The sequence below is a fragment of the Hordeum vulgare genome, chromosome 6H, assembly GCF_904849725.1.
Source record: "Hordeum vulgare subsp. vulgare chromosome 6H, MorexV3_pseudomolecules_assembly, whole genome shotgun sequence".
NCBI classification, from domain to species: domain Eukaryota; kingdom Viridiplantae; phylum Streptophyta; class Magnoliopsida; order Poales; family Poaceae; genus Hordeum; species Hordeum vulgare.
The window spans coordinates 477,380,910-477,391,885 of record NC_058523.1 but is presented as its reverse complement, the minus strand read 5'-3'; the positions used below and the strand labels follow the sequence as shown (position 1 = coordinate 477,391,885).

The 10,976-nt window shown below is 44.5% G+C and overlaps 2 protein-coding genes across 3 annotated transcripts; one reads left to right on the top strand and one right to left on the bottom strand.

The window, feature by feature from the left end:
* Positions 1–4,631: 4,631 nt before the first annotated feature.
* On the top strand, positions 4,632–6,598 carry LOC123403962 (60S ribosomal protein L31). Its single transcript, XM_045097866.1, has 2 exons — positions 4,632–4,803; positions 6,155–6,598. The coding sequence occupies exons 1-2, from the start codon at positions 4,712–4,714 to the stop codon at positions 6,432–6,434; spliced, it is 372 nt and encodes a 123-aa protein (XP_044953801.1). The 5' UTR covers positions 4,632–4,711; the 3' UTR covers positions 6,435–6,598.
* Positions 6,599–6,602: 4 nt separating this feature from the next.
* On the bottom strand, positions 6,603–10,323 carry LOC123403961 (probable glucosamine 6-phosphate N-acetyltransferase 2). Of its 2 annotated transcripts, XR_006611600.1 has the most exons (3): positions 9,774–10,323; positions 8,753–8,879; positions 6,603–7,992 (listed from the first exon to the last, which is right to left on the bottom strand). XR_006611600.1 is itself a non-coding variant. In XM_045097865.1 (2 exons), exon 1 carries the CDS (start codon positions 10,275–10,277, stop codon positions 9,786–9,788), a length of 492 nt encoding a protein of 163 aa, XP_044953800.1. In that variant the 5' UTR covers positions 10,278–10,323; the 3' UTR covers positions 6,603–7,992; positions 9,774–9,785. The 2 variants fall into 2 exon arrangements, 1 of the variants encoding a protein (XP_044953800.1); XM_045097865.1 differs by lacking the exon at positions 8,753–8,879.
* Positions 10,324–10,976: the final 653 nt, after the last annotated feature.

Genomic DNA, 10,976 nt, shown 5'->3' with positions numbered 1-10,976 from the left:
CTAAGGCGGAATGCAAAAAGTCTCTCTTCAAGCCATCATTGCAGGAGACGCCTCCGGATGCCGCCTCTACCCAGCAACCCCCCGAGGCCCGTCCACTTTTTAGCCCGAGGATACTTGGGGGTGGTTAGGGAAGGTATGGTGGGATCACTACCGCCACCCCCAAGAAGCAAAGGAAGAGATCGACCAAGAGACCTAAAGGCGCCATAGGTGCTTCAAGCAGCCATCCGCCTCTGAAACCCCTGGTGGTAGACAGAATACCTGTCGAAGGTAAGCCACGTGTCCGCATCGCCAGCGAGCCGATCCTACCTGCCAATGCGCTAGATCACATACTGAACAATGATCTAAAGAGACCCCATGAAGATGTGCTGGCCAAAGAGAAAAACATTCTCGCCGGGAAACATCCAGGATACCCGCTTTACGCGGCTCATGTGCCGGGTGGGAAGATGTACGTCGATACTTGGCCCGTGAATCAGTTCCTCCTGTGATTTGACTACATCTACAACATGTTCCACATGACCAAGCTCGATTTCTAGTTCATCCGCATGTATGCGATGTATCTCAACTCCATCATCAATATGGAGAGCATCAAATATATCTGCGTTGCAGATCCACACTATATGCACGAGGACCTCTTAGGAGTTTGCAAAGAGCATCGTGACTATGCGATCAAGTACCTCGGCGATTTCATGATCGCTAATAAGGACAAGGAAGCGATTCTCCTGCTTATCATCCCTCGTAAGTCATCCGCGCATATCCTTTCGTACATGTTCCATTCCTTTGCAAGGATGGAGGCTAATTTGAGGTGTACTTAATTTGTGCAACGGGGGCGGTGCCGTCCTCATTGTTCTGTACCCGGAATACTCCCATGCTAACTACTTGGACTCGTCGAAGAACCTCAAGAAAAAGGATTACACACACGTAAAGAGTGTTCTCGACTCTGTCCTGTGGACCTTCAGCCTGGCTGATGGATATATCAAGGTGAAAAGACCAGGAATAAAGCATCGACTTTCAGCCATAAGGCCGACTTCTGCTGCATCCAGCAACCGAACAATAGTACGACTGATGGATTCTACCTCATGCATCACCTGATGGAGTTCAGAAGGGATAATCAACACCTTCGCATGTCAGCTACTACCGAAGATGCCGAGATTGTCAGCTGGGCCACAAGCATAGGAACGACACCGGATCATCGAATCCGAGTTGAGTTTTATCACGTACAGTGTGAACGAGCCCAAGTGATCATGAAGCAAGTCCTCGAACCAACGGGGATGTTCTACAATGGGGCAACCACGTGGGTTGATGTCCGAGCACTGCTAGTCGCTCAACGTCTGGACATGAACCCTTTCATGAAGCTCGGGTGCGTCCTCGCTGACTATGAAGATTGGGACGAGGACCTGAACGACTGATTGTCAATGACAATGTGATGTAACTAAACCGTGGTCCTGAACTAGCGTGCCTTATCACTACTATCTTTCTATGGCAAAACTTTGAAACTATGTGATGTAAGTAAAACGTGGTCCTGAACTAGCGTAGATCGTTCTAGTTAATTAGTTTGGGTATGAGGAACTTCGTCATTTATGTTTACTATTGGTCGCTTTTATTTTGCTAATCATGCCTGTTTGTTTTCTTAAGTACATTATGTTGCATATTATCGTTCAAATCAACAACTCACGATGCAGGTACCTAGATCAGAGATGGCGAAGCACTACTACGTCGTGTACGTTGAGAGGGTTCCAGGAGTCTATGACCACTGGCCAGCCGCTCAGGCATAGGTACCCGGGTGCTACCCACAGAGGGTTCGACACCAGAGCCGAAGCAGAAAGTAGTTACTTCAGGTCAACACTCCAGCATGAGCAGGGGCGGGACCGTCGGTACTACATAGTCGCGCTCTTCGTCATGCTGATCGCTCTTCTCTTGTACATCATGTTTTAGATAGAGATGATGAAACTTGTGGGAGTGCCATGGCCATGCAGTTGCACTTATTCAAGACATGACATGATCGCACTTATGTATCACTATTTTCGAGATTATGTGATGATATTTTGTGTTGAATGATGATGATGATGATGGTATGATGAGACTATTGTATGTCTATGATATTTGAGAATGGTGTATGTTTAATATGATGTGATGAAACTATTGTATAGAATCTGTATAAATACATCAGAAATACGTAGAGGGTATAAAGCTGTGAAAGCAACAAAATTTAGCAGTAGCGCTGGTAAATACTTACCAGTAGCGCTGCTTAGCAGCAACGCTTTCTAGGGGCAAACGCTGCTACTATAGTTAGCAGTAGCGCTGGGCAGGCAAGCGCTACTGCTAATACTACTTACCAGTAGCGCTGCCCATACCTGCGCTACTACTAGGATTTAGCTGTAGTGCGATAGCAGTAGAGCTCGACCCAACGCTACTGATACACATATTTCCAACACTACTGGTAGGGTTTTCCCTATTAGTGGAAACATATATTTATTTGAAGGTTTTAGACGTGTCACATGCAAATTTACTTAGAATAGCAGTGAAATACCATATATAGGTAGGTATGGTGGACTCTCATGAAAGAAACTTGGCTTAAGGATTTGAATGCACAAGTAGTATCTCTACTTAATACGAAGTTTTAGCTATCAAAAGGTTCTAAACAAGCACCACATTATGAAGGATACATAACAGTATAACTTCAATGCAAATATACCCAAACATACCCATTACGTTGTCTTCCTTGTCCAACTTCAACTATTTGATCAAGGTTCAAAATAATTATTGGGTATACGCAATCATAAAAGATGTCTAAGAAAATATATCTTTATGTGACAGTTCTCTTTCTTATACTCCTCATTCGTGAATTGCTTGTATGATCAATATCGTGATTGTCAAACTTCAATAGATTTTACTTTATAAATCAGATGTGAAACTACTAGTAAGTATAAAATAAATTGATAATTTCATATTTATTACATTTCATTAATTCACAATTTACTCTTCGGATATACGTGAAGCATAAGAGTAAACATAAAACTACTATCGAAAGATATAAGTGACGATCAATGAGTAGTTAAACAATTAAGTAGCTGTGTGAGGACTCTCTCTCAATAAAAAAATTCAGATCTTAGGTTTTTATTCAAACAACAAACAAAACAAAAATACACTCAAAGAATAGCATATATCATATGGACAAATAAAAAACTGGGTTCAACATAAGCTAACCGATATTTGCTTGATGAAGAGAGGTGGGATGCGTAGCATCTCGAAGCTTAGATGTTTGAGACTTCTTGAAATATTACCCGCAAATGGATGTTCCGATCCAAACATGTGGGGGAGGAATGGATGGGCCTATTGGTTTAGCTACAATTTACTTTCTCCGTTCCTAAATATAAGTCTTTTTAGATGTTTCACTAAAGGACTACATACAAATGTATATAGACATATTTTAGAGTATAGATTCATTCATTTTGCTATGTATATAGTCTTTTAGTGAAATCTCTAAAAAGACTTGTATTTAAGAACAGAGGGAGTATGTGTTATGTGGTTCTTAGCGCGCACAACTCATGCTTCAACTAATAAATCCTCCCTCTACTCGTTGACTCTAACTCATACTTGATTGCGACGGTATAAGACTCACTCATTGTATGCATTTTGTTACACATGGTTTTCTTAGACTTGTTGAATGCCATGCTAAATTCAAAATTCTCAAGCATCAATGGAAATATTGACCAATTGAATGAAGCAAGTTAGACCATTTGCCCCATACAAAAAATGCTCAAAAGGAAAATAATACTCCTTGGACGATTTGCTTCCTTTCAATGGCCAACCCTATCCTCCTAGATCTTTTTTGTTGTTGTTACCCACAAAAAAAAGAATCTTCTTTGTTAGGGATGATGAAATTTATCCAATATGTGTCAAAAACTGAAAATAAATTGATAATTCAGCCGTGCCCATTTTTGGCCATGACCTAAATCTTGGCTTGTGCTTAGATTTTCTTTTCCGATGTGACTATGGGGGTGTTTCTTTACATGGACTTTTTGCTGTAGGGACTAAAAAAAGTCCCTTTTAGTCACATGTGAAAGAAAAAACAGGAGGGACTTTTAGGGACTAAAATGGGGTATTTGATGCTAAAGGCAGAAGTCTCTATGGGAGGGTCTTTCTGAGACTTTTTTGACACTTTTTCCAACAGTGCCCATACTTCTAGTATGTCATTTAATAACTTATCCTATATTAGTAGGGGTAACATGGTCTTTTTGCATGACATTTAATGACCTTTAGTCCATGTTTAGGCAATGAAAAAAACGGATAGGAACTAGAGAATTTTTAGTTGGGACTAAAAGAAGTCATAGAACTTTTTAAGAAAACATGGCCTATGCTCCTTGGTCAACTTTAGTCCATTTCCCTAGCCAGAATTCGCCAAATTATATGGAGGCAAATCTGCAAAGTTTTTGGTGGAATTCGCTTGGGCCTAAAACCAAGCACACTCAGATTTCACGAAACTCACTTACAAAAAGGAAAAAAATAGAAAACATAAGAAAAGGACGAAGGGCCTACTTAAACGGGCCGTCACGAAACATCCCTGAGAGGCCCGGTCAGCCAGCAAGCCCTAATTTCGCCCGCTATAAAGCCGCCCCCCCTGCGACCTGCCCTTCCCACTAGGGTTTATCTCCTCTCGCCGCAGCCTCCATCGAAGCCGAGAGAGGAGCAGGGCGAAAGGAGGCCGTCGGAGATGTCGGAGAAGAAGCGCGCCCCCGGCCCTCGCAAGGACGAGGTGGTGACCCGCGAGTACACCGTCAACCTCCACAAGCGCCTCCACGGATGGTATAACCCTCCCTCCCTCCTCACCCACCCCCTCCATTCCCGAGCTCCGCGACCCCAGTAGATCCGCTAGTCAGATTCCACCTCAGCGCTCCACGGGGTGTCGCCATGGCGCCTGCAGGCTCGTCTGTTGGAGATGCTGGCGCGAAAGGTTGCTGCCCGCGAGCACTATGTGGGCTTGTGTATGGCTGTCACACCTCTATGGATGAAATCCTTCCAGCTAGATGAAAGTAGGGATCGCATGACCGAGCGGTATTCCGATCTCTTGGATGCTGCTCTTGTATCTGATCCCATATTTTTCACATGGATCTTCGATCTGAGCCACTTGATTAGGTGTTAATCGGGTATAGTCAGGTGTCTGCCTTTTAAATCATGTGGCTGAGCACAGTTACATGCCCGGGAGATTAGCTCCGCTCATCGTTACACGTATGGCTTTTCTCAGTGCTAATATGTGTTCCATTTGGGCTGTATATTTCGCCATGATATTGTCTATCATTTCTGCTTGATGATGAACAATGGTTGTTGTTTGTTATTCTTGTATTTGCCTTGCTCATCATTGTTAGTTACTTGGTTCGCCTAGTAAGTTGATTGATGCGTTGTGCCCGGACATAGTCAGGTATCTGTCTTGAAATTGTGGTTGATACAGTTACTTGTCCGGTACATTGATGTTGCTCATCGTTACATGTGTTGCCTTCATATGCTTTCACGTGTTCCATTTGGGCGCTACATTAAAAATTGATTTCGCAATCTATTTGTTCATGTCCGGTCATAGTCAGGTATCTGTCTTTAAAAATTGTGGTTGATACAGTTACATGCCCGGTAAATAAATGTTGTTGCTCATCGTTACATGTGTTGCCAACCAATGCTACCACATGTTCCATTTGGGCTGTACATTGAAACTATATTTTGTTAGTTGATCGTAGCGTGTCCTTTATGCCCGGTCATAGTCAGGTATCTGTCTATAATCTAGTGGTTGATACAGTTACATGCCCGGTAAATAGATGTTGCTCATCGTTACACTTGTTGCCTTATATGCTGTCATGTGTTCCATTTGGGCTTGACATTGAAACTATATTGTCATTTTATCTTAAGTCCATTATGGCCGGTCATAGTCAGGTATCTGTCTTTAAAACTTGTGGTTGATACAGTTACATGTCCGGTACATAGATGTTACTCATCGTTACACTTGCTGCCTTCATATGCTGTCATGTGTTCCATTTGGGCACTACATTGAGATGAACTCCACATTTGCTTTGTTTTGTGTTTGTGTTCTATATATTACATTTCTATGTTGCTTGAGCTGTAATGTTCATCTATCTTTCTCATGGTTTTCTAACTTCATTCTTGTGCACAGTACCTTCAAGAAGAAGGCACCAAATGCCATCAAGGAGATCAGGAAGTTTGCCCAGAAGGCCATGGGAACAAATGATGTCCGCATCGACGTTAAGCTCAACAAGCACATCTGGAGCAGCGGCATCAGGAGTGTCCCGAGGAGAGTCCGTGTCAGGATTGCCCGCAAGAGGAACGATGAGGAGGACGCTAAGGAGGAGCTGTACTCTCTGGTGACAGTTGCTGAAGTCCCCCAGGAAGGTCTTAAAGGTTTGGGTACCAAGGTTGTGGAGGATGAGGACTAAACCCTCTGTCTGTTGTTTCAATCAGTTAGAACTTAATACATATCTGCTGAGAGCATATTGGGAAGTCTTGCTTTAGCTTATTGTTATCTACTGTTCATGATGTTCCATGACTTCTTGATAGAAGATTTGAGACGTTGGATATTTTGTTCAAGTGCTTGAAGTTTTGACTTGCTGTTGACTTGCGTCATGTTAATGGGCGTTCTTCACATCCTTGTGATGCTCGATTGTTGTCTCTGTCAAGAATTCCTTGCTAGGAACTAAATAGCTTTTGTTTATTGGAGGATTCTTGATGTGGAAGAGGAACTCAAGAAGTGAAATTGAGAGACCTGTGCCTGTTTAATATCATAAAATTAATGGAACATGTTTAGGATTTGGCAATGTTATGATATTGGTGGGCTATAGCATTTTCTTCTCGGCTAGGAGCGGGTTGCAACAGATGAAGCTGCCCCCGGCTTTGTTCGATGTGTGCACAATTTGTTGAAAGTGAGGACTCAGCTTGGGACTTTGACACGCCGGACAGGGTTGAAGTGTCCTCTCGCCAGCTATCCTTAAATCAAGTGGCAAATGTTTAGAAACAAAACATGTCGTATACAATGCCCCTTTAGGCCCAGCCGAGCAGCAGTTTGGTGAAGACCCTGAATACTTTCTATGGAATAAAATCTGATGTCGGATGCGTAAGCTCAATGTGGATGAATCATATGTACATTGGCGATATGGATATTGTTATGCGATGCTGGCGATCTCTTCCCCTCTTTCATCACCGGGTACTACAAACACCATGCAAAAACAAACTTCTACTCCCTCCGACCCTCAAGTGGGTGTGTATATAGTGTAGATTCATTTTTTTTTCATATGTAGTCTTCTAATAAAATCTTTAAAAAGACATTTAGCAACGGAAGGAGTACAACCAAATGCCATCTCTTCTTCGGCAATCTAGGAACTGAGACAAACAATTTAACATCCAGGAACTGAGACAAACAATCTAACATCCAGCAAACTAACGCTTTCTTTCAAAATCAACGAAAGACAGGAAATGCTCATGTTTGGATGAACTTCTAGGCAGCAAAATAAGTTTAGCCATGAGCCCATGAACTAGTAGCTTCCTTTGGGAGGCTTCATGCTAGAACCACGGCCTGGCTAGAATACTGCCCAGGTGACCTTGAGATTGTCCAGATGCTTAATAAAGTCCACAAAGAGACCCTTTGTGGCTTCACATGGTCTATCATTGAGTTACACTAAGCAAATGAGTCCACAAAGTGTGGTAATCATATCGACCTCTAAACTAGCTGGCATGTTATTCAGAAGGCCATTGTTTGGTATAACATCTTACATGCGTGGTATAACATCCGATTCAAATGCAGGGGAATGAGAGCTCAACAGTACCAGCCTGTGATAGAAGTTTGTATCTTCTGACAAATAATTTAGCTCCAAGGAACCATTGTGGTACTGGAAAATTAGCCAGGTTAAGGGCTGCGTCGCATGGCAGCACTATTTTTTTCAGAATGGATCCCAAAAACACAGATCAGCTTTGATAGATCGACTGTCAGCCATGAATTACCTGTGATAAGAAGATGAAGCTATGTATAAGATGTCGAATGTACTCCCTCCGCTCCTAAATATAAGTCTTTTTAGAGATTCTACTAAAGACTATATACGAAGCAAAATAAGTGAATCTACACTCTAAATTATGTCTATATACATACATCCATATGTAGTTTGTAGTGAAACCTCTAAAAAGACTTATATTTAGGAATGGAGGGAGTATTTGAGCTCATGAAATAAAACATCAAAATAATCAAGTATGAACAAAATTAACATTATTTCTGAAATACAACGGAGCAGTATTAAAAAAAAATAGAGTACTTGATAACAATATGGAAGCAAAAGTTGCAGATCTTATTCAACAATATCTTTGATATACAATGCAGCAGGATTTTCAAAAACAGAGTACCGGGTGACAATATGGAGGCAAATGTTCCAGATTTTTATTCAACAATAAATTTTATATATAACGGGGCAGGATTTTCAAAAATAGAGTACCGGATAACAATATGGAAGCAAATCTTGCAGATTCTTATTCAACAAAACTAGAAGGTGGAACAATCATAACTGACGTTACTGCTACACTAACCCTGTTAACTCCAAATTGAGATGACTTGGAAGCCAATTAACTATTGAAACAACATAATTATTTTTATCAGGACCAAAGAAGTTGATGTAAAGCAAACTAGATGGTTATATTGCAAGATTTATATCTCCACACAACCTATAGTGGGAAAAACAGATTTACCCACGATAGAAATTAGTTTTCAACAAACCTCGTGAAGATAATAGCTCTTCATCTACAAATTAGTTTCCAGTAACCTTTTCCTAAAGATGTTGAACTGACTTGTAAGTTGCAATGTCTTAGGTACCAATTTGGCAAATTCAACCTGTGGTTGGGTCCTGAGTGGAGGTCAGTACTCGCTCAGTTACATATCACAAGCAGAAAATGGAAGCGAAAATATAAGCTTCCAGAAACCATACCCATAACTTTATGACAAGACATCATCAACCAGTAATTGCTATCTATCATGCCCTGCAAATGCACAGGCTATCTTTATACCGTCTCCAGGACTCTAGCAGAGTCACCCAGCTACGTAGAACTATAACAGCATGCAGCCCACTAAATGCCTCAAATTATAGGGAGATGCATGTTGAATATTTACACGGAGCATCAGTTGGTCAGTCTCTCAAAGCGAAACCTCAAGAGCCTCGGTATCAAAAGTTCTTCAGCAACAATCACTGTACACTGTTAGACGGTGTTACTTTGTGATACATAATTTTATGGAATAGGCATGATTATGTGTCTATGCTAGCTCATTTGGTAAATGCCTAGAAACACTTGATTCACTATAGCAGCTCTTACCAGATACTATTATGGTGTTATTATGGTTTACCATCTACTACTACGCAGAGAACTTCATTCAGCTCAAAGAGACTGAGAAAATCCCCCACTCACTTGTCCATGGTTGACAAAACTTGGCGAGCAGCTTTGCTGATTGAAAGATCACGGAATTAATTCGGGTCGGAGGGAGTAGTAACTTTCGAGATCTACACTAGTAGCCACAGACTTATCGCTGCTAGTATTTAACCAGACAATACAACACAGAATTTTCATTTATGAACGCAGCAGAAACAGGCCAAGGCCATACAGCCACATCATAAAGCTCAGATTTCATAAATATCATTCTCAACCACTAACACATACAAGTTCAGCATGATGATATGATACCAGATCGCCACAGGCAAAGGTTAGATGCGACGAGACAAAGGAATGCAGTCTCTGCTGCGCATTACCCCATGGATGGGTCAGAAGTACACGGCCATCTGAACCCCCTTCTCCACGAAGCCGCATTTGGCGTAGTAGGCGCGCAGCTCGGGGGTGCAGTCCAGGATGACCTTGTAGCAGCCGGCCTCCTTCGCCATCTCCACGAGGCGGCGCACGACGCGGAGCCCGAGCCCTCGGCCGCGCGCGGCGGCGTCAACCACCACGTCCTCCACGTGCCCCACCTTGCCGCCGCCGCGGAGGAACTTGCGCTCCACGAAGAGGCACCCCGTGGAGAGGATCCTCCGCTCCGGAGCCGCGGCGGGGTCCTCGGCCACGAGGATGACATGGTCGTCGCCGAGGGCCGCGAGGTCGGCGAAACAAGCGGCGAACTCGGACTCGGTGAGGTCCGGGCAGGAGGAGAGCTGGGAGAGGAGGGATAGGAAGCCCCTCTCGCGGTCGGCGACCTCTAGGCGGCGGATTTTGACGGAGTCGCCGGTCTCGGTCGCCGCGGGTTCCGGCGAGGTGGATGCCATCTGGGTCCGAGAGCTCGGGACTGAAGCGTCTAGCTTCGGCAAGTGACGCCTCTTTTTCCCGTACCTGGCCAAACGGCCCGGCCCGGTCCGGCCCGGCCCGTCGTAATCGTGCCAGGCACGGCACGGCCCGCCTGGACCGATTAATATATGGGCCGTGCCGTGCCGGCCCGCGTGCCTGGGTCTAGGCCCAAGCATGACACGTTGCCTAATCGGGCCGGCCTGCGACACATTTAGGCCCGCGGCATGCTAATCTTCCATCACGGAAAAAACCTAAAAAAACTCCCGCGCCCCCTCCTTCACGAAAAAACCCTGAAAAAACTCCCGCCCGCCAGCTGGCCGCCTCGAGCCCTGCGCGTCTGCCCCGCTCCCTCGAGCCCCGCGTCGGCCCCATCTCCCGCAAATCTCCCGCGGTCCCGCCCGCCCCGCCTGAATCGCTGGTCGCTCACTCTCGCGCCCTCCTAATCGTGTCGTGTCGGGCTGGCACGCGGGCTCGGGGTGGCAGCCCGGGCACGGCCCATGGCGTGCTGTGCCTGGCCTGACCACGATTAGGCCGTGCCGCGCCGGACCCGTCTCGTGCCTGGCCTGCGGGCAGCCGTACCGGTCCGTCAGGCACGACCCGTTTGGCCAGGTATGCTTTTTCCTCGTGCCGCACGATGCGTGAGTCGTTGGATGGCGCGTCTAACGCCTCGATTGACCACG

Excerpts from the sequence above, each read along its gene's own strand:
- LOC123403962 (XM_045097866.1), top strand. The coding sequence starts at position 4,712 with ATGTCGGAGAAGAAGCGCGCCCCCGGCCCTCGCAAGGACGAGGTGGTG. Across the intron at positions 4,804-6,154 it reads CACAAGCGCCTCCACGGATG|TACCTTCAAGAAGAAGGCAC; the intron begins GTATAACCCTCC and ends TCTTGTGCACAG.
- LOC123403961 (XM_045097865.1), bottom strand. The coding sequence starts at position 10,277 with ATGGCATCCACCTCGCCGGAACCCGCGGCGACCGAGACCGGCGACTCC.